The 23,163-nt window shown below is 40.6% G+C and overlaps 2 protein-coding genes across 7 annotated transcripts in view; one reads left to right on the plus strand and one right to left on the minus strand.

Annotated features, from left to right (window-relative positions):
- Window positions 1-13,678, minus strand: part of CEP89 (centrosomal protein 89) — an 84,292-nt gene extending 70,614 nt beyond the window's left edge. For 2 of the 5 annotated variants that reach the window (XM_084813095.1, XM_084813098.1), the window contains exons 1-7: window positions 13,459-13,623; window positions 10,410-10,516; window positions 8,229-8,390; window positions 7,151-7,349; window positions 3,324-3,420; window positions 1,257-1,285; window positions 246-300 (exon numbers count right to left, since the gene is read on the minus strand). In XM_084813095.1, the coding sequence (XP_084669221.1) occupies window positions 246-300; window positions 1,257-1,285; window positions 3,324-3,420; window positions 7,151-7,349; window positions 8,229-8,390; window positions 10,410-10,516; window positions 13,459-13,497 (688 nt within the window). In that variant the 5' untranslated portion in view covers window positions 13,498-13,623. Of the gene's footprint in view, window positions 1-245; window positions 301-1,256; window positions 1,286-3,323; window positions 3,421-7,150; window positions 7,350-8,228; window positions 8,391-10,409; window positions 10,517-13,458 lie in introns of all 5 variants that reach the window. The other 3 variants (XM_084813094.1, XM_084813096.1, XM_084813097.1) reach the window with 3 other exon arrangements.
- A 156-nt stretch (window positions 13,679-13,834) lies between these two features.
- FAAP24 (FA core complex associated protein 24) lies at window positions 13,835-22,326 on the plus strand. Of its 2 annotated transcripts, none has more exons than XM_084813107.1 (5): window positions 13,835-14,065; window positions 14,746-14,870; window positions 15,826-15,965; window positions 17,842-17,994; window positions 18,995-22,326. In XM_084813107.1, the coding sequence occupies exons 2-5, from the start codon at window positions 14,762-14,764 to the stop codon at window positions 19,241-19,243; spliced, it is 651 nt and encodes a 216-aa protein (XP_084669233.1). In that variant the 5' UTR covers window positions 13,835-14,065; window positions 14,746-14,761; the 3' UTR covers window positions 19,244-22,326. The 2 variants fall into 2 exon arrangements, with proteins under 2 accessions (XP_084669233.1, XP_084669232.1); XM_084813106.1 differs by having other exon boundaries at window positions 14,751-14,870; window positions 18,995-22,323.
- The last annotated feature ends 837 nt before the right edge of the window (window positions 22,327-23,163 follow it).

A 23,163-nucleotide genomic window follows, 5' to 3' on the forward strand; every position in this document is an offset into this window, starting at 1 on the left:
CACATTTTACCATGACGTCTGAACCCTAGACTGCAGTTTATCTGAACTATGGCTAGTGGATACAAGTCAGCTTCATAAGCTCCTCCTCATGGCTATGCTAGAGGCAATAGGGGAAACATGTGAGTCTGAGACTCACCTAGACTCATTCTAATAATGTTAAAACTATGGTTTAGCTTCCAAATCAACCCATAGCATCCAACATAACCAATTTACAACAACAATGTTTTAAAAAGCAGACTTAGTACCTGGGGATGGTGGAGGCTTTTCATTCAATGGATTTTCAGCTGAGTTTTTTTCTACCTACCGAAGAAACAAAATAATGCAATGTAATTTCCTGTTAGAGACTCCTTTCCTAATAGGATTTGTGTAGCAACTCCAGAAAGAATATACTGAACATTTAAAAGATAATTTCTTGCCGTTATAATTTCTGTAATTGTTTTTAAACTTGAGTGTTACTGAAACATTTTCCACATACAACAGCATAAACAAAATTACCAGAGGATGGTATATGGAAGGAAGAAGCAATCAAGATAACCTAGTCTTGCAAGCTATTAAGCAAGAGTTATACATTATTTATACCTCATTTAAACATATTCCTCCTCCTACCCCCCAAGAAACATAACATATTACCTTGCCGTCTGTTATTTTTTGAATATTCTACCCCAGTAACTAGAAGATGGGAGAAGCCATAAGGACAAGAGGTGTCTTAGTAACAGAGGTCTGAATTCTATAACTCAGATACAAAGAGTAACTTTAGATATACCCAAGGGTTTTGGCAGGCTGGAAGGGATTTTTTGGTTTTCCCTGTATGTAGAAGATCGCCATAGCATATCTCAAGCTACTTTTGAAACTCCATCTCAGTCTTCCTCTAGAAAATGGGAATACTACTGGTCTGCCTTCTAGGGTTGTTTGATGATAGAAGGCAATATGGACAGCCCATCTGTGAAGTTTCAAAATTAGTTTCATCCATTCAAGTATTACTCCGCTTCTGCATCATATCCATGGTGCAGTGGTATCAGATTAGGACTACAAAGAGCCAGCTTCAAATCTCCACTCAGCTATGAAGCTTACCAGTTACTAACTCTCAACCTGCCCTACCTCACAGGGCTGTTGTGAGGATAAAATGGAGGGAGAACCATATATGCTGTCCTGAACGTCTTGGAGAAGAGCGAGATGAACACCGATATGCAGATAGCCAGGTCCTTAAATACACTTTTAAAAAATATTTAACGGAAGCACCTTTATGCTGCTTTTACCTTAAAATTCAATCCAGAATGTTCAATTTCTGTAAAAATAAAGAAGGTAATACACCTTAAAAATAAAGAAGGTCTGAAGTACACCTTAATACATCTGAAGTAGCTCAAAATAAAAAAAAGTTTTGAAGTGTATGTTTTGGGAGATAAAGGCGAAGCACAGCAGATTAAGTTTCAAAAATTCTTTCAAATGAGTCACAGTTTCCCTCCTTTTCCATTATATTACTATTAGGCTGAGTGAAATGAGGCACTCTGTATGCCTTTCCCATTTGTCATTCCATTTGTTTGATTGCAGTAAATCGATGGAACACTGAGAGACTGGAATTAAGGTTGATGTGCTGTGCACATTCAGAACACCATTCTATATTTCAAGTTTGAAAACTAGTATGGGCCCTGCACTTCCATTCAAGAGAGCTAGAAAAGGGGCAATACAAATTACAATATGGTATTTTCCTTGAAGACTTGAGACATCATAGAAAGAGTTGAGATGCCCATTCAGGAAACCATTCTAGTCTCACACTCAAACCTTGGTTTGACCCCTGCACCCATTTTCAAGCAGGTCAGGAAATCTGAAAAAACACACTGGCTGCAATTGGATGTCATGATAAATCACGGCTGTGATGGGAACAAACATGTGTGAACTTTAACCTTGTACACTTCCCCTTCCCCTATCCTCCTCTGACACAACCATGAGGAGATAGAAAGCTTTTGCTTCCATTTTTTATTAAATGCAGGCTAGTGTAATAGTCAAACTCTAAACTTTAGTTAGTGTTAAGAATGTAGTTAAGAATTTCAGCAAACCCATGGTTGGAAATCAGCTTGTTCCAAATAAACTAGTTAAGATTAACCACAGTTTGCGGGGGGGATGACAAGCTGCAGTTAATAAAAAACGTAAGCAAAAGCTTCCAATCTCCTCTTGCAGCTGCACCAGAGGAGAGAGGAGCATGCAAGCCCAAATCTTGCACAGATCCGTCCTTATTACAATCAACCATGTTTAAAAAAAACCACACATCTGAACACAGCCGTTTACCATGTTCAGATGATCAGACTGCTGTTTAATAAACCTTAATAAGTGAACGACGAGCTTTGTGCACCTGCATGCAGCATTTTGTTCCTACCTTCAAATGAGCAAAGAAACAAGTCAGGAAGCTGCAGTAAACTAGAGTTTCCCATTTAGTCAGAACCAGGAAACTATAGTTAATAGTTTCCAAACAGGACAGAATATGAAGCCACAGTATAAAGCTGGCTTAATAACACAGGGTTTGTAATCATGGAGAAACTCCTATGCGCGTTTGTTCGAACATGTTTAGAAACACCCTTCAGACCTTTGCCCTGAACTTGCTAAGGTCAGGGGTGGAGCTGGCACATGAGGCAACACTGGGGACAGAGCTGGCACATGTACCCACTTCCCCCTGTCACACCTTCTAGCCTCATATATTCAGGCTGACTGCTTTAACAGGCCTCCTGTGAGTCAGGTCTATGGTTGAGAATGGTTGATACATGAAATGCTAGGAGAAAAAAGGAAAAGGAAGATGGAGTGCAGGGGGAGAGTGGGAAGTGACCTGCTCAAGTCCCTGACAGTTTATGGTAAATATCCTGGATGGGGGATGGGATTAGAATAGGAGGATGCGGGCTATGAGGTTAAAAAATGCCCCTTTTCACTATAGAGGACTATACAGAGATGAAAGAGAATAGGACACCTTTTCCCCTTTCCCATTCTTCAGGTGAGTGCCCCCTCTCCAGTATATATAGCTATAAAATGCTCATATTTAAGGTTGGCAGTCCACCAGAGCTACATAGCACATTTGAAAAAAATGTCCTTTATCCCTTCCTCACTCCTGAAACTCCCCCACCACCAGGAGGCCTGGACAACACTACAAGGCTCCTGCTCCAGGCTGGCTGGAGCCCTGAATAGGAGTACTGCTCTTAGGGCTTAGGGATACGCAGCAACATTCTGTTGCAAGCCCCACTTTTCAGAGATGAGTTTGGAACATTACTTTGAATTTTTGTTTTGTTTATTTTGTCATGACACTTCACAGCATTTCATCTCAAAACAAGAAGTAACTTTACCTTCTACCTGGATATCTGGATGAATGAGACAAGCAGGTTCAGGGATAGAAGGATCATCTTCCTCACCATTGCCACTAGTCGATACTGGGAGAATTTCCTAAGTAAAATTATTGCAGTAAAATATATAAATCCACAGTCCATCCCATGACCAATGTGCATGCTTGGGTAAATGAACACACATACCTTACTTAAATGACTACCTAAAGGAACAAAAATTCCATAGGCACGAGTATACATGATAAAGAGAGGGGTGGTTCTAGCTTCTTCTCTCCTGCTCAGTCCATTGCCCATAATTCAGCTCCTTCTTTGTTCCCCAACCATCGCTCCCCAGTCGCCCTTGCCCTCTCCCACTCCTCATTCTCCCTCTTCCCTCCTCCACCTGCATGCTCAAACTTCCCCCCACCCTCACCCAACTATCTCCTCTTTCCCTCTTTTTCACTGGCATGGGGACAGTCTAGTCAGTGCCACCTGCTTATATTAATATTAATTAAATTGTATAAATTGTCTTAATATTAATCTTTGTAATCAGCTCTGGAAGCCTTTTTCAGCTGAAAAGTAGGATAAAACTGCTGTAAATAAAATTATCAAAAAGAGCTAGTTTGCACTGGCTAGCATGGTAATACAAGTAGCATTTCTTGCATTGCCAAGACATTTATCATTAAGGCCACTGACTAAGCTCTACACAGGATGTATTGTCCTGAATGTTCCTGTTTCTTGCTTATGCTTAGGCAAGAGAAAATCCAGGCGCTATGTTACAGTAATGGTCCAATTTTTAAAAAACTTAGTAGTTGAATCGTATTTTGATTAATTAATTGATGAAGTCTAAGTAAATTTGCATATGAACTAAAATACTTGTTTAAGAAAAAAGCCACATATAGGCAGATAGGTTTAGAGATAAATAAAACAATTGATTTTTAGTTCTATAGTGCACTACTCTGGCTTTGGAGCCCATGCTGCAATATCCCATCCTATCGCAATGCATGTAGGGGGCAGGGTAGCCTTGTTGCTGGAGAAGAGCTTGTTTATCACCTTAAAAAAAATCAGGGGAGATGCAGGGTTACTGCTGAAATAATGTTCCTCGGCAAGCACCATTTTAGAAGAGGCATTACCTGCCAAGTGAGTGAGTGAGAGAAGGAGCAATGGGTCTCCCAAGGTGGCACCTGCTACTTGCAGTTACTTTTCATAAAGATATATTTTAAAATCTGCTGCCCATTTAATCAGGGGCCCCTTTTAATCGACTGAAAGGTTTTTTAATCGATTAATCTAACTGGACTGCAGCACTTTATTCATTACATCAAAATAAAGCATGGAAATTTGCAGTGGTTTCTGAGTTAGGATACCCTTCTTATATGATTTGTGGCACTGAACAGAATACATCCTTCCACCAGATTGTATACCATTAAATGCTTTTCCTGTTAGCACTGTGCCAGTTCTAACATGTTATCTTCTCTTCTTTTTTACCTTTTATTCTTAGAGTAAATCTATGCATTCAGAAAACACATGAGATACAGTCCTCTAGAGTAAAAGTATAGCACTTCAGAATGCAGGTGGAGGGCTTATATATTTGAACACTCCCCCCTGTAAAAATCTCTGCACACAGAAAACTATCTTGTCAGAGAGAAGGCAAAGTGAGAACCCTTTCCCCTGTCATGTTAGCTTTCCACATGTAGAGAAGCATTCAATCATGCATTCCTCCACCTGCACTCTGAAGTGGCAGAGACCCAGGAGGGCTGAGTCACAATCTTTTTCTGAACATGTCGCTCACCCTTTAGCCTGCAACCCTGACCTTTATATCTCCAAGGGTTCTTATTTATTTCAGTGGGACTAATACACAATGAAGGATTTCAGAATTGTTCCCTTCCTGCTTTTCTAAAAAAATGCCTCACCTAAGGCCATTTTCTGCCTCCTTACACAAACACTGAATTTTACTGCGTGTTTTTCCTTCGTTTTCTTTCCCTTCCAACGCTTTTCTGTCTACTCCATTTTTAATTTCATTTGGTACAGGGCTCTAACCTACTGTGACAATGGACTGTTAAGCTGTTTGCTCCCTCAGATGCAAGAAATACAAATTGATACCACCAAGGGGAGAAAAAAATCAATTGGCATCGGAGGTAGAGACTTGTGCCGGTAGATTGCTTTATGAATCATAGCGTCTGCCTCAACTCATCACTGTGGCATCACAGCTTTCAGCGTTTTGTAAAAACTACATTGCCAGGCTTCCTTCAAAAATAGCTTTTACAGTCAAATAAATCAATGAGTACTGAGGACATATTTCAGCCAGTCTGGCTGCAGAGTTAATACCTTCCTTGGTTGGATTCCCAAGTATGATGCCCAATCTGCTCATAAATTCTGGTGATAGAATACCTTGCTACAATTATCCTCCCAGGAAGATAATTTGGAAACTATTTGGTGAGGAAATAGCTCTTGACTTCTTAAACAAGCATTCACACAAAGGGTTGGTTTAGACATAATGGGCTGTATTAAATACAGCATACACTTCAAACCACAATTTGTGTTCCAGCTGTACAGGCAAGCTACAGTTTGTGCAACTTCCCTCTTCTCACGCCATCCCTGAGAATCCTCAAACACTATCTCAGGCAAGAGCCTTTGGGGGCAAATCAGTACCCCAAGGTATAGTTTGTTGGTTCAGATGTAATGTCAAACCAGCTTCAAAACACAGTTTTAGATCCTGGTTTAGTGGCCACCTGAAAATCATGGTTTGTCAGATGGTGTTTGTTCAAACATGACAACAAACCATGGGTTCCAATAACTACAGTTTAGAATCCAAACCATGGTTTGAGCTTCTAAACTATAGCAAGCTAACCATGGTTTAAAGTTGCTGATTTACTTTAATTTTTTTGTCCTCCCAGCATTTGGGTTTGTAAGTTCGCCCTCATCTTCATGATGCAGCAGTCTTTAGAAGCAGAGTGATGGCTGCTAGTATAGTTCATCAGTTGAGACCACAAACCACAGCTACCATAATCCACAATTTGCACAACCACTTCAAATCATGATTTCTGATTTTGTCTTATCACAAACTATAGTTTGTCAATTTAGACATCAGACAAAATTAAGCTTCCTTAATCATAGTTTGACATGATACCTGAATTGAGCCAAAGAACTTTGTGCTCTACAGCTTTAACTGCTGCATGGCACAGAATCAAAATTGTGGTCGCTTATGCATGATACCTGGATATTGAAATCTTGAGGACTGTTCTGTACATGCAGAACTTGGACAGGTGTTTATGCTACAAATTATTAACAAAAATCCACAAGATGAACTGGAATTTGTAGAAAACGGACTACACAATTCTCAAATGATCATTTAGGCATTGAACTGATAAGTTTGCCAGTTTGCTATGTCTGATGATCCCAGTTACTTCAGTCAATAGAATACAGCTGATATTTTCAGCCAGCTATCATGGATTGTTATCTCATTATATAAGTAGTAAAAGTAAAAAAAAAACCTGTCTTCCATCATGGTAATAGTCTACTTCTCTTTATTTCATGCTTCACTTTAAAAATCTTTTTATCATTACATAAGCAATACGAATAGCACCCCCTAACGGTCACAACTATAACACCTGTTAACTGGTAGCAAGTTGGATTAGATGTTATTGCTGGGTGGGACGGGAGAGAGAGGTGTGTTCTCACTGTCAAAATTAAGGGATAAATAGGAACCAGATAAGGTGTAAAGGAAAACCACTTTTGCACATAAAAAAGGGGCGTAATAATAATAATATAACTTTGCAGATGTAATTACAAGAATTTATAGTTTTTGCAATTTGTATTCAGATAGCTAATGGAAACATACACCTGAAACTTACCCGTTGAATTTTGTGTGGAATAGTATACAAAGCTTCACTGCTAATGCTTTCTTTTTTATCAATAACCTGATAGATTGGATCTGGCTCTTTTTCTGTGTCTGAAGGATACGTATCCATGTCTTCATCGTCACAACAACTGCCGGATACTTCCAAAGACTGCACAACACTCCTTTCATCACCATCACTCCTGCAGTTCGGACTGCAAGCAGAAAATATATTAATACTACTTTTGCACTGGATATATATTTTTGCATTCCATATCTGCAAGGTTACAAAACGACAAAAATGTGTATCAAGCTCAACTTCTAGTGAGAATTTAGAATTAGATACTTCCATTGAAGACAAAGGTTTCACTCCAGTGTAATATGAAACCATGATTTGGAGAGGGGCCGTAGCTCAGTGTGATAGAGCACATGCTTTGCATGCAGAAGGTCCCAGGTTTGATCCCCAGCTACTCCAGGTAGGGCAAGGAAAGAATTCTGCCTGAAACCCTCGAGAGCCACTGCCAGCCAGTGTTGACAGTACTGGGCTAGATGGACCAATGGTCTGACTCTGTATAAGGAAGCTTCCTATGATTTCCCACTACATGAACAAGCCTGCATGAGGCTTGAGCTATTGTGCTTTGTCTTCCTCTCTCTCTCTACTCATTTTTTATGCCCTGGAGACTAAAAGCTTTCGCTTGAAAAAAATATTTTAGATTGACTACATTTACCCACAAAATAGGGACTTGAGAAACTAAGATTTGTTTAAATTATAGTTTCAGATCCTGGCTTGTTCTCAAACCGTAAGCAAAATACAGTTTTCCAAGTTTGGATGACATGAGGAACTGTGGTAAGTTTAAAATGGAAAAGAGATGCTTTCAGTCTCTTCTTCTGGCAAGCGAAAGAGGAAGAGAAGAAAGCATGTGAACCTGACGCTCATGCAGTCTCACTCACATTTCCCATTACATCTGAACTGGGCTTTAAAGCTGAAATCATACTCTGTTACTGGAGAAGGGAAGAGGTATTTTACAACTTTCCTAACAGTTCTTATTCATAAACCGTTGATAGAGTGTATGAAAATGTGCAGTCTATCCTACCCCATTCGCAGCTCAGTGACTGTGGCATATGGCTCAATATAGTTTTCTTGATCCTGCAAGTAGCTGGTATCACTTTCAGAAAAAGATCGTTGACGAGGCTGAGGGATGGCAACAGTCCGTCCAGTAAGGGTTGTCACAAGAATAGCTGCTGCCAGGGCAGATCTAGAAAACACAAAATTAAAAACTAAAAGTATTCTCCACAGATTAGAACTTGGGCGGGGGACGGACATTCCTTTAATTGTCAAGAGCTTAACATGTAAAACTGTCTTTTGAAATTAGATGAGGACTGAATTAGGGCTTAAGGGTAACATAACATGTCATGATACAGTTGATTAATGCACATAGCAGAGTTTTGCCCTTATCAGCTATGGGAAGGGAAAGAGCCTTGAGTACATTCACTAATTTATTTTGCAGCAGGCTATCCTACTGCACATGCGGAGCTTCAAATCATGGCCACAATCCAGCAACTCCAATGTACATACCTTGTTTCATGTGTGCAGGTTTCCCACTGTCTGCTATGACACAGAAATGCTCAGCACACACAGTGAAGGTCAATGCCATGATAAATGTTTCTCTGCCACAGGAACTATGGGAAACCTTTACACGTGTGGGTCATAGGTAATAAGCATTAACAAATTTACCTGTTTACTACAGGAATATAAAGAAATCCTTCCTGTAGGTGATGTTTTAATCAGAAGCCAGTTCAGACATAACATTCCTGATCTACTAAACCATGGTTTAGTAGACCAAGAATGAGTATTGTGCCCATGCACTCCCTCCTTCCCTTTCCTCCCTCTTTCCTTCTCATGCAATCATGAGAACTTCCAGGGTTTGTTATACCACAAGTTCCTGTTACATCTGAACAGGGAAATTGTGGCTTAATCTCTGTTTACAAACCAGGATATAACTTTAGGATCAGATGCTGGTTTGATATCCTGGTTTGTGTTTCAAGCTTAAGCCACAGTTTCCTGATTTGGATGTAACGGGAAATGGTGTTTTAACAACCCATAGTTTATCAGACCAAGATCATTATGTCTGAATCAGGCCTGAATAACAGACAAGGAAGTCTTATTGGCTTCTATAATGTTGGACATATAAATATGCTTCCTAAGTTTCACAATGTTCACTATTGACCTTTGCCATACATGCACCAACAGAATTATAGTATAAGAAGTATACCCACTCATCCCCACCTTTCTTCTTTACCTTTAGGAGACTCAGGCCACAGGGTGCCCACCTCTGGCATAAACTCACCCTAAGAGATGATGCTATACCGTGAGCAAGTTTTTTAAAAAGTAAAAAAAAAATGTTGGATAGAAAAAATAGAATCTGAAAGCATGTTAATGGAGAAAAAAGGAGAAACAGTAGTGACTTTAAAAGAGAATGTTATTGGGTGGCATATAAATGTGGTAAATAAAAGTAAGCCAAAAAGAAAGCTTAATAGATAACGTATAATGAGCACCATTTAAGTTGGTATAGCTTGCCTGGGCTAAATTAAATGTATGCAAACTATCCAGATACTCCTTATTTGTCAGATAAATTACAAAAGCTATAAGCTTGGCAAATGATCTCTTGCAATGCTAATGTTAAATGTGATTTTATGTAGGGCTACAATTTGATTTAATATATTTGAATTGAGCATATGAATTTTAGTCAATCAATTATATTTGCATGGAGTTAAAACAATATTTCTGAAGCAAGAAGCATACCTTCTTCATTTTTAGATGATGCACACATTCATCCCTCATATGTGCAAGAGTGTGTGTGTGTATATCGGCTGCAGCCTTTATTATAATATTAGAGAATGATCCTCAGGAACTTATACTGTGATCATTGCAATATATCAGTCAACCAGTTCTTGGAAGGAAGGAGAGTAAACGCTTTGCATATTATGAAAATAGCCCATCTACAGTTGCGCCACCAACTAGACTGTTCTGATTGTTTCTTCATTCATTGATCAACAGATTCTCCTGGCCAACCTCAATAGGCAATTTTAAATTAATACATAATTACCATGTGCAAATTACCTTCTCCTTCCAGGCTGCAACCCTATATATTGCTGGCATGTAGCTGGTTTATGTAATGGCTACAGGCAAGGTAGAGACATGCATTTTCCCCCAAATATTATTTTAATTCCATGTAATAACTGGTAATCAAGAGATGAAAAACATTAAAACCTACCTGGGCCTTTCTGGAGAAGGGTTTGGACTACGAGGGGGAGGGGTGCGGGGGACGGCAGGTTTAGGAGCTATGGTAGCTGCAGGGATCAGGCCATGAGCTATATGTTTCTAGACAATTTAAAATAAAGTTAGTTGGCAATGACTGAACTAACACAATGGAAAAACACAAAACTGCACATGCACAAGGACTAACAAAATAACACAAAAGGGAGGAATATTTACATGCAGATTAATGTATGCAGCAGACCCAAATGGTTCTAATGTATGCATGATCTTACTATTAGTAATATTTATTACACTGAAATAACTATTATACTCCACCCTAAGTATTTCTGTGGAGAGGCCCTAAGTCCTTGGATCAGGCCATTAGTAATTTTTGAAATGTTGTTTGCTCCTTACTCTTTCTATAGCCTAACAGATTCCAACGAAATACTGATTACAGATTACTGTTCCCTGTAGTGGAATGACTGATACAAATTTTATATAGCTTCTCTATACTTGACAGATATACCTTCTTTTAAGGAGCCCATATTCTCAAACATGGCACTTCCATGAAAGACAATGGATACCCAGGGCTGGAAAGATAATCTATAGGTGTAAATATCAGATTTCTAAAGCTGGAATCCAAAGAGCTGCTTCAGCTAACACAAGGAGCTTGTACTAACCCAGTGGAATTGTTTACATTCCCCCCTTTAAATAGCCTACTCCACTGCCATATCACAAACTGCTTTTGAAACTCTCCTCAGTTTTAAAAGCAGATTTTCATGCAGCATAGAAGGATGGTATTCAAGGGACACAAGTATAAAGCCTCCTAAGACTGACAGAACTAGTCTTACAGTTCTGTGCATCCTGGCCCTAGGTGTCTGGGATTTTTCCATCTCTATCAATGCTCTGAGAATGCCCCAAAGTGCTTCAAAGCACTATGAAGAAGACCAGAGCTCTGTATTTTGGAGTGGCAAATGAGTACCACAATCCAAAACACATTTATTTGGAGCTCAGGCTGTAGTCCTATGCATTCTTTTTCCTGAGCACAGTGGGGCTTACTTCCAAGTAAACATGATTGGGGTTGTAGTACTATAAGTCTCACTAATTTCAGTAGGACTTTCTTTTCAGTATATGAACAGAATCCAAAGAGCTACTTTAAGTATATAAAGGACTCGAACAGAATACCACGTCATATTACAAAACTATTTTGGAACTCCTCTGTTTCATTGAAACTCTTCTTGGGGAGCTGTTGTGAAACACACACACCCCGTCTCTTGGGACAAGCAGAACTGGTTCCAGAGTTTTTGGGATCCTTAGAAACAGAGCACCTGATATATTCATATTGTTTATATGAAACATTTAACCACTTCAAAGCCATACTACTGAATAATGCTGATAGCTTTAACTGGCTTAATCAGATCAACCAAGGCTTTCATTGATTAAAAAAAGGCAGCCAATATGAATTGGTGGGGCAACAAGCTAAATCTGTCTGTTAAGGTGTAGAAACACAACGTAATTTGTTCTCATACTGATATTATAATCCAATGCATTCTTACCTATTAGCTCCACTGAATACACTGGGATTTACTTTTGAGTAAATACATAATAGGCTGCATATATTGCATACTTGTACTGAATATGCCCTAAAGGCCAATACACAAATGTGAGGTGAAAGTTTCCATGGGGGTTACAACATCCTACTGCTATATTTTTCTGCAGAATATTTTCCAGATTTAGAAATGCATGGTTTCATAACATTAATTAGTAACATAATGAACAAATACAATACAAGTCAAACTGAGCAACTGGAATAGTTACAATAACAGTGAATTCTAAAATGAAAGTTGTAATTAACTCTTCCTAGGTGATTATTTCTAGGAAGCAGATATATTTATGTGCACAGAACAACAGGCATGATTTAATTAATATGTCACCAGTTTTCAGCTGGACATAGTCCTTGAAAGCCAGGATTAATCAGGGTGATTCTCATTGGGCATGTTACAATAGCAACAACCTAACAATAATGCCTACACAGTGAAGGTGACAAGGATCCTAATATGCAGTATTGCTTTGCATACAGATAGTCCCAGGGTCAGTCCCTGGCATCTCCAGTTAAAGTTGATAAGAAGTAGAAGATCTCTCCTGAGGCTATGGAGAGCTGCTACAATTCATAGTAGACAATATCGAGCTAGATGTCCTCAATATAAGTGACATTACACAAGGCAACTTTGTGTGTATAAATCAAATTTCCCTAGACTTGCATAAGAATATCCTTTTCTGGAACATACCGTCCTTCCAGATTTATTCTAAGATAATGAAACTGTACTCAAAATACAAAACAAGCACCCAAAAAAACAAAGAGGAAGTGAACATGACGCAAAAGAGAATGTATTAATATAATTAAGGGCACAATCCTATGGGTTGTGCCCTGGGTACTTGTAACTTGGAGGCTTACGAATATCCTATGCAGAGCAGGAGGCACCTTATGCCTCCTGTAGAGGCTTGGAGGAGAGGGACGCAGTGACAGGAAAAAGTGTAAGCCAGCCGCCCTGGTCTATTTAAAAAGCTGCCATGCCCAAGTCTGGATTAAAGATAGAGAACCACGAGAATGGATAACAGGGGCTTTGAAGACAACAGACTCAGGAGGAACACAGGTTACCGGGTCACAGTCTTCCCCATTACAGTGAAATGCGTATTTCTATTTAAATTATAGTAATTATTTCTAAATTTGCATCTATACATATGAATTACTGTATGCAGGTATTATGCAAATCCGTATCCTCTTTTGCTCTTTTTGGTGATGCATATCCTCCCTTTTTTGGAGACGCACAAATGGCCACCATGCTGAAAATTTCACCTCGCGTGTCCCCCACACCCCCAAAGGGGGCATTCCTTCTCCCCGTCTTCCTAACAAGGTTTCATTCCATCCACCCAACGCTTGAGAGGCATGGACGAGTTCCCTGGTAGCCATAGCAACCAAGGCCCCTCTCCTCAGCAGGAGGCTGCCTGCTACCCTCCCCTTTCCCGACGCGGGGGACCTTCGGCCTCCCGAGACGAATACTCACAAACCGGCCTCTTCGGCCTCTCCTGAAATAAAACGCCATGAGAACTGAAGAGCTGAGACAGGTACGGACCAGGCCGCGGAGGGAGGGAGGGAGGGGGGATTACAAATCCCCACAACTCCCCTACAGAAAACAGAGACGCTTCCTCCTTCGCAACCACGCCGGAACAAGCCGCGAGCCGATTAGCTGCACCCTCGCCCTTCCTCCAATCGCTGCTCGTCTTACTGATCCCTCCTTCTCCTTAGCAACCAGCAGCCGTTAGTAATAAACCCCGCCCATTTCTCTCGCTCTCGCTTTTTTTTTTGCCGGGGGAGGAGTGAAGGGGAGCTTTGGATTGTGATTGGCTGGCGGCTGCCGCCCGTCATGCTCGGCGCGCGCTGATCGAAGCTGTGGAGGGTTGTGCCTGAACGTGTGGAATCGAGTCGCGCCTTGGAGGGCGGCGGGGTTGATCGTCCCGGTGGACGCCGAAGGAGGAAGAACGCGACGGAGGAAGTGGTAATGCGTAAGGGCTGAGCACGTCGGTAGATGGGTAATGCCACATCGCCTGGCTCGTTCCTACTTGTGTGGCCAAAGTACACGTGTGTATTGGCTACACGTGACAAGGGACTAGGTAAGGCATCATTATTTTTAAAATGATCGGTTTCCCACCCCTTGTTTTGATATTGTTGAACAGTGCTTTGAACATAACAGCATAACATATGCTGTTGTGTTAAAGCATAACAGTTCCTAACTAAACAGTTAGGAACTGTTTTCCTAAACAGTTAGGAAAATGTTTTACAAATAATATTCACTCTGTTGTCTGGAGCATCACATGACAAGTTTGCAAAAACAGCAAGAGGCACCTTAAAGACTCACGAACAGTATAACGGCATTACCCTTTCTGGTCGACTTCTAGAGTCGACTTCATAGTTTGCCTTCCATTGTAAGCATTTTTGAACACTCTTGTGGTTTGAGAGGGAGACTTGATTTGAAGGCTGTATCATTCAAGAAATCTTCACAGGCTTATTCAGCAAAAGTCTGTTCAAGCGCTACACTAATAGAAGAAATGCACTTGCATTAAAAAAAAAAAAGATCAACTGTTCAGGTTTTCTTGAATTTTTTTCCCATCTAAAATAATGCTATGTGATAATTTGCAAATGGAAAGTATGGCTAGGAAAACTCCTTTTGTTTTGTTTGCTGACCAAATTGTCAGGTGGGGGGAGAGAGAGAGAGAGAGAGATGTTTCTGTGTCTCAAGAATAACATTTTTTGTTTTGTTTTCCCCCTGTATATTATGAATAATATTAACAAGTGAAGGAAGTTCAGTGATGACAGATGAAACCACTCCTGTCCGAGCAGGAGCTGTTAATGTTCCTTTGGGGCACGTGATTGGCAATGAGAAATGGAAAGGCTCACAGATTGCTCAGGGGATACAAGGTAAATGTGTCAATGAGAAACAGAATGTTTGTGAAAATACAGAATTTTGCCTCCCAGAAATATCTCTAAATACTGCAAGTGAAATAAGCTGCACATTCAGAGAGCTAATCTTTGGCCCTAACTGTTAGTAATCAGTGTTTTTTTTTCCCATTATAAATCTCTATGTTCTTCCAGGCCAGGTATAAAACCAAGCTACATTTCGTACTACACGTAGAACCTTTGGGACACTTTAACAGTGTTAATGACTTTAAACTAGAAGTAACATTAGTACTTTTGAGCTCTGGCTTTTCATAAAGAGCTGAATCTAAACTCTCATTCTACACATACCTTCTGATTGGTTTTACTCAAGGTGTAGACATTGACCATATTCGGATGATCATACCTTGTTAACTATAGTTTCCTGTTTTGTCTGAACCAGGAAAGTATGGTTATTGGTTTAGGAACAAGTCAAGATATTAAACCAACTTCAAATCATGGGCTTGTTCTGAAGCCATTAATCATATTTTTCCTGTTTGGAGAAACCCAGAAATTAGTTAAGGCCAACTTCCCGGTTTGTTTGCTCTCTCACGTGAATGGGGCTGCATACATGTCCACAAGGCGTGTTCGTCTGTTGGCTTATTACACTGACATATGATCGATCGTCTGCATGCGGCCATTGAGTTGCAGAGTTCTAGGTATTTCTTTTAGGGGAAATGTTTTGATTCTTATTATTAGATTAGGTAATTGTCGTACAATACTTGCATTCCATAAAGAAAACAATATTGTAGGCCAGATTTTTGAAGTTGGTTATGATAAGCGCACAAGAGGCTGTAGTCCTTAATATACTTGGAAGTAATATTATTGAACTTCCTTCTGAATAAAATGTTTAAGATTGGGTTGTTAGACTACAGTTCACTTAAACTCATATTAGGTAGCCTGCCATTAACTATACACTTCATGTTTTTCACATTGCAAGGGAAAGTTAAGCTCATTCTAGAAGATGGCCTGGGAGTTGTGGACTTCCATCTTTCAAACAGATACTGTGTCCTCTATCTTTCTGAAGCAGACCTGGTTGCAGGAAATGGCTTTAGAAGACGACTTGTTCGCTTTAGAAATGTAAGTACTATCTGAACCAAGTGTTTTAAGCCTGGGTTCTCATGCTGATGGAAGTTCTTAAGTGGGACTAGTTTTACCACAATTTAAGGGCAGAGCTCTGTTCTCTTGTAGTCTGTAATGTGCTCTGCACACTGGCACTAATAATATAATTATTAACAACAACAACTAGAAAATCACCCTTTCATGCAGGTTTTATCTGTATCTCAAGCAATTATGGTCCTGTTTCTGTAACAGCAGCATGATTCACAGAGATTTAGCAGGTGAAGCTTTATACCTACCTCCAGACCAGGAAAAGCTTCTTCTGCTTGATTTCTGCAAAACCAGAGGCATCTGGTTGGTCACTGCAACAAATAGGGTGCTGACGTTGATGGACCTTGGGTCTGATCCTTTTTCTGTCCTCTGTATCATACTGCTCTTAGACATAGGAGCAGGATTAGAACAGAAGTAATATAGAAGTAACTAATATTTTAACAGAGTAAGCCTTTAGGATGATGGACAAAAGCTTGTCAGCAGCGAGATCTCCCTCCCCACCCCTTTCTGTTATCTAAATAGTCTTTGAACAACAGAGTTGCACCACAGAAAGGCGTGAGGTAAGTTCTGCTGTGCTGATGGCTGTGGCAGCATTGTCTGCCTAAAGCTGGGTTCCAGTGTCTATGCTGAGCAAAGATCACTATGCTGGCCAAGACTTCAATCCTAGCAATGGATCTTGTCTACTACTGTATAACACGATTGGACCATATCTGTCAACACTAACAGTTAAACTGAAAACCTCATTTCTAGGGTCAAGATTATCCCATCTTGTTTTCAGATAAAGAATAACAGGTGGAGTAACGTATCATTCAAGTCTCACATAGGGCTGGTTCACATGTAATGTCAAAACATGGCTTGGCACTGTGGGAACAAGCTTTAAGCTCATAGCTTCCTTCTTCCCTTACACACTCAGTTACTTCTGTAATGCACACCACAGTTTGCTGTTACATCTGAGCCAACAAACTGTTTGCACTTGCCCTCCAAGATAGGATTGCAAGCCAGCTTCAAACAATGATTTGCAATTGTTTGTTGGGAAAACCGAAATCATAGTTTGATGTGGTGGCAAAGTACATCGCGCTAAACCGGAAGTAGCATATTGAAGCAGAGCATGGGAATACAAGGCCCACCTGGAAACCTCATCCAGCCCTCTGGGGTTCCTCAGATGGCCATGTCCCCTTCCCTTGAGCACACACCCCTTGCCCCTAATCGTTAATCGTTTGGTGGTTTTCTGGCTTTTCTCCAGTTTTTCCCCCCATTCTAAAAGGTTGAAATGTCTCTCCTAAGCTCCTGGCAGTAAGAGCTTTAAGCTACAATATGCTCATATATTTTTGGCCTCATCCCTTTGCCTTTAGCCCAGCCCACCACTGGAATGCAGTCCCCAAGAGTTTCTCAGAAATTAAACTTGCCCCTCAAGCTGAAAGAAGTTCCCCACCCTTGCTGTAGCACCAAATGATATTATATCTGATCCAAGTTATTGCCTCAAATGTTTGATATTGTTCCTCCAGTTGGAAGAACCCAGGCATGAACCACATCTTACCTTCTAGCTCCTTCCTTTTATACTGGTCACCTGCACTCCTGTTGAGCAAAGAAGCATTAACAGAAGCAGGCTTGCCTGCATGAATAATGCTCGTGCTTGATCAGGAACTGCACACATAGGTCAGATGCAAGTGTGCACATGAATCTATGCATAGCATCTGGTGTGGATACAAATGCACATTCTTATCCTCTGTCTCTGGCCGCTAGTTGTGTGCAGCTATCTCTGGAGCAGGTTGTTGCCATACAAGTTTCAATGTCACTTCAGAGACTCGACTAATCATTTTGTTCCCACTGCTTGTCATTGTTCAAGGCCTGCACTCTTCAGGGAATTGTAATAGTTGAAAAAACCCGGATAACTGACCAGTATTTCCCAGCAGTGCAGAAATTTGTCGTCCTGGAGCTTGGAATGACATTACTTCCAGTGGCCAGCCAAGAAGAAGCAGCGCAGCTTATTATCCAACTAGTAAGTATCTTCAAGAGCTGTTTATGCTGTTGAATACCAGGATTTTGTTGAAAGGCAAATGTCAGGAACAAGAGAAGCATTGTGTTTTGCAGGACATGGGGAGCACATTGGAATGAAATGAATAGGTAAGCAAGTTATTTGGTAAGCGTGTTGACAGCTTTAATGTTGTGTTTCCATATTTGTTGGGGCTCAACTCCAGAGGATGTGCAACGTTCTTACAATGCTTGCAACTCCCCCCCCACACACACACACACACCATTAATACTGAAGTTCCTTGGGTGTATGGTGCTTCTCCTCTTCTTTTTGCTTGCAGTGAATGGCTGACACCACCAGTGACAAAAAGTATGGAAGCTGAAATAAGGGGAGAAACTAAAAAAAAAAAGTAATTCATTACCACAAGATATGTTGATGGCCAGCAGCTTAGATGGCGTTGGAGGAGGATTAGACAAATTAGTTGAGAATAGGTCTACCAACAGCTATTAGCTATGCTAATTAAATGGAACCTTCATTTTCAGGGGTAGTATATTTTTGAGTACCAGATGCTAGAAGCAAACATTGGGATGCATTGTGCCCAGTTGTAAGTGCCCAAAGACAAATGTGGAGGGGGCATAGTTCATGCTGTGTATGCAAAAGGTCCCAGGTTCAATCTCTGGCATTATCAGTAGGCTGGGAAAGACTCCAGTCTGAAACCCTGGAGAGCTGCTGCCAGTCATTATAGACCCAGAGTGGGGAATCTGAGTCCAACAACTTCTGGAGGGCCACAGCTTCCCCATCTCTGGAGTAGCCAGTGCTCAGATAGAAGAACCAATGGACTGACTCAGTATAAAGCAGCATCATATCTTTATGTGGCTAGCTGCTGTTAGAGACAGAATGCTGGACCAGATGGACCTTGGGTTGGTCCAGCAAAGTAACTCTTATTTACAAATATTTTTGTAACTGAATGAAATTATTAGGACTAAGCACTAGAGGGCATTCAAACTACACTTGTTTTCTGTTTCAGGTGCGTGAGCAAACTAAGGATCGAGCCAGCAATCCCTTCCTTAATAAGAAATGTCCCAAGCTCTTAGAGGTTTCTGTGTTCCAAACAGTTCAGCAGATTCCAGGAGTTGGGAAAATAAAAGCTTTGCTTCTCCTGGAACGGTTTGGAAACCTCCACCAGCTTTGTAATGCATCTATCCAAGAGCTTGAACAAGTAGTCGGATGCGCTCTGGCTCAACAAATCCATATGTTCTTCACACAGACCAAGTAATCTCTGCTTGTTTGCATCAGAGACGAGGGTCTTGGTAGGGTAGCTCACATATGCATAGAACAGATGACTTCTTAATAGACTGCTTTTGACCATATTGTTGGATTTCCTTTGGGTAAAATGCTTGTGGTGGATCTTTTATTACACCTGATGAGCAAAATAAGCCAAGAGATTATTTTAAGTTCTCCCTGTGTTGCATCTGCTGGGGGGTAAAGACTGCATGGCAACCACTTCATAGATAGCACTGAAGAATAGATGCTGCACCTCTCCCCAGACAATTACCTGCAGCAATGACCTGCTGTATATGTCTTTAAAAAGGATCAAAGTAATTCCTTTAATTTAAAAGTTCTTGTTTTGGACATGCTGCTGAAAGGATGATCATACATTCTTCTTGAATGCTGCTAACAAACTAAGAGCTGCTTAAAGGTACAGCCATATAATCTTGACCTCCCGTCTACTGCATATGCCTGTCAAGTCTTTTTCAGTAGAATGGAGGTAAGTGAGCATCATTTGGAGCAAACATCCACCTGTAAGAACCAAGGGCATGTTGTGAATCGGCTGTAACACCATTTGTCTGATCCAGAATAAATGCTAGCTGCTCCAAATTGCACAGCTAGTTTTTTTAAAAAGGCCATTTCATTTTCAGATCGCTGTTTGCAAAAAGCCCTGAATGTAAAATCCTTTAGAAGTCTTAAGTCTTATATATTGAGTAGTACCAAAATAGCAAAAAGTACCTTCCTTGCACTTGGATCAAAGGTAAGCAATCAATCAGGGCAGAGGTAGTCTACCTGTCTGGCAGCCTGGCAGGTTTGCTATAGAACTGGCTTTCCAGAATAGCCCTTGGATGCTTCTGAAACGTGTATAGTGAATCTTGTTTGTTTAGTCTCTCTCTTCGTGTGAGTCACTGCTCTTAAGCTGAAAGTGAAATATTGATCTTGTATGTAGACCTCCTTTTAAAATTGATAAGGTACCAACTCAAACTCAAGAAAACCTGTCCTGGGTGAATACCATTGAAACACACAAATTACAGGTCTAGCATGGTACTGTGGGGATTGCACATCTGAGTGCCTTAACCTTTCTAATGCAACAAACTAGGTACAGTGCACATCATGGTAGTGCACACAATCAAGCGGCCACAGGGTGATCTCTTTAGAATGCTCCTTTCCCCAGTGGTGGCATCAAGGAAGCGTCTCCATCCAGCTGTGCAGTTATCACACAGGGAAATTTCCCAGTCTGTGTGGCGAGGCAATGGGCGTGAATGTTTGTCCCAGGTGCTCCAGGTAGCAATTTAAAGCAACCTCCCCAGGGCACCTGTACCATGAGAGCTTATTCTAAATCTAGGTCCTGAACATTGTGGCAAATACATTTTGGCTTTAAGTAGTAACTTTACTTTGCTACCATGCCAGACGGCTCTCAACCTTTGTCTGAAGTTCTCTGTTGCAAGCCTGTACTTATACCATACAAGCAACACAGGCTAGGATCCAAAGAACAGTGCAGCTAGTTCTATGTGCCCAAGGGAGGTTTATATCCTATTGCTCAGACCCCAACCATCCATGTCACATAGCAAACTGCCCTTGAAACGGTGGGGACTCGGAAAAACCAGTTTGTGGTTTGGCATTAGCCACAGCCTCAAAAGAGAGGACGCACCTATTTAGCATGAAATCCAAAACCATATACTTCAAGTGTATGAGGAAATGCCCCAAGCACTTGCCCACCTTGTTTAAAGGACTAGTTTCAAGTGAAGAACCTCTTGAAATTTTCCTGATTACAAATCCTACAACAGGGAGCACTTGATGTGTAACTCTTGATTGTCATTTGCAGCCCCTTTCTGGAGAAGCTTCACTGGAACACTGTGGGAGTAAAACCATTGGGCATCCTTCTCTTGAATAGTTTATCTCTATGGATAATTAGGTGTTCCTTGGTCTGACTTTTGAATCCATTAACGTCAGTTGTTGAATTGCCATTCTCTTCAGTAAGAACAAGCGAGTTACGTATAACCATAATTAGACTACTGTGGCTAACTCAAATGACTCATCAGAGAAAGATGCTTGCTTTCATTTGCTTTTAATCAGATTTGCTTGAGATTTGAGATTTATGAGATTTGCATTCTCATAAATGGTGCTCTAAAACTAAGGGCGTTAACCCTTTTTTCATAGTAGTGATGCCGCAAATCCTTATTCATTGCTTTCTCATCCGCTTCATATTCACACCTGACCTGCACACCTGCTGACTTGCTTTACGCACATCATCGTGTTTCAGGTGACATACAGGGAAACTCTCTGTATCAGTGGAACCTGAAAATCACTTTTTCGCGAGGTGCCTGGAGTGCTGCCAAGCTGAAATGTGTAGGAGTATCAGTGTTTAAAAGAGTGTGTGATTCAGACTTCTTGACGGGTGTTCTGTATAAATTCCAGCAGAGTTATGCTCTTGTGGAGTTTAAAGGTTATAATCTGGTCCTCCAAGGCAAATCTTCCTGCAGCACTCTTATTCACAGGAAGTGTGTGTGTATGAATACACACACACACACGATACATCTGTTCTTTGGTATTTCACTGCAGTCTAGATTTAAACCCTGTGCCAGTGACTGCAACTCAGCTATGGATTACTCTTAATTCAGTTCTGGTCCCTTGCGTGGCATTTGTCATTGCAAATACACACAATTCTATAAGTTAAATGCTAGCTCTTTGGAAAGTAAGGCTGCAACCCCGGGTACACATTTTAACTGATCATCTTCTAACAAGTTACTTGATTAAATACTGCTTTGCATGGCTGGTTTTGAGAGTCTTTGATTAAAATAATTGGGAAAGTCCTCTAACATCTAGACATGGATAAAAAAAAAGAAGCTTCCAGTGTTATGCCATTTGGCCTCGCCTCATCCAAAACAAAAGCCTAAATACATGTAATGGCACTTGTGCATATTCATTTCCCCATTATACTTCCCCTTCCGTCTGTCTCCTAAAATTCAGATTTAGACTAAGACCCTTGGGGCAGAAACGCATCTTGTACTTCTGCAGTTCTGTAAGGTACTGTATATGTTCACAATGTTTCACAAATAAAGATAAAACCGTCAGTAAACATTTTACAATATCTGGGCACCATTCAATCAAAGATGAACAGTTTTCACATTAATTTAAATAGGACTGTGACACACATTCTTAAATTTATCCCACCCCATCTATTTTGATCTTGTACTAGCACAGGGTGCTTCTAAACCCAATTCTCTGTGGTGTGTAGCAGAGTATTAGAGCTGGCCTCTTGGGGCCATGATTCAAATGTCACTACACTACGAAGTTGTCCAGGTGTTCCAAAGCACTTTTTACAATTCAGGGAGCTGTGACTTGCATACACAGGAAGGATATTCAGTTAAAACGATTGATATTCTTCCCATCACGCCTTGTCAAGTCACCAGAAGGGCAAAACTATTAAGGCAGTCTTGCCTTGTAGGCAAGACAACGAAAGATGCCCTCAGGCACACATACTTCTCTAGAAAGTTCAGCTATGGTCATTTAAAAAGGGAGAAGACAACCCTGAGAAATGCTAAAGTTCCTAGGTAACCATGTTTACAGCTGTGGAGGTAAAGGCCGTAGGTCAACAACCAAATATTTTCTCGACAGTCTTGGCTAATATGACGTGCATGTTACATTGTAGGTCTGTCAAACTAGACTTCAGCCTTAAAATACTTCCGCAATGACACATGTATTAATCTTCTAGGTGCCACAGGACTTTGAGTACTTTAGATGTTGGCAGAATAACCTTTGGAGTATGAGTGTATATTTTGTAAACATAATGTTGCTAAATCTCCAGGGTGGTAGAAATATGTGCAAAGTTTCTGAATGTGTGCCTTCTATAAGTGAGGTTTTTCAAAACTGAAAAGGAAAAAACCCATATCTCTTTGTTTTGTCATCCTCGCAGCATGAAGCAAG

Source organism: Heloderma suspectum, chromosome 8 (genome assembly GCF_057233095.1).
Source record: "Heloderma suspectum isolate Gila_16-S chromosome 8, 16-S_ref, whole genome shotgun sequence".
Classification (NCBI taxonomy): Eukaryota; Metazoa; Chordata; class Lepidosauria; order Squamata; family Helodermatidae; genus Heloderma; species Heloderma suspectum.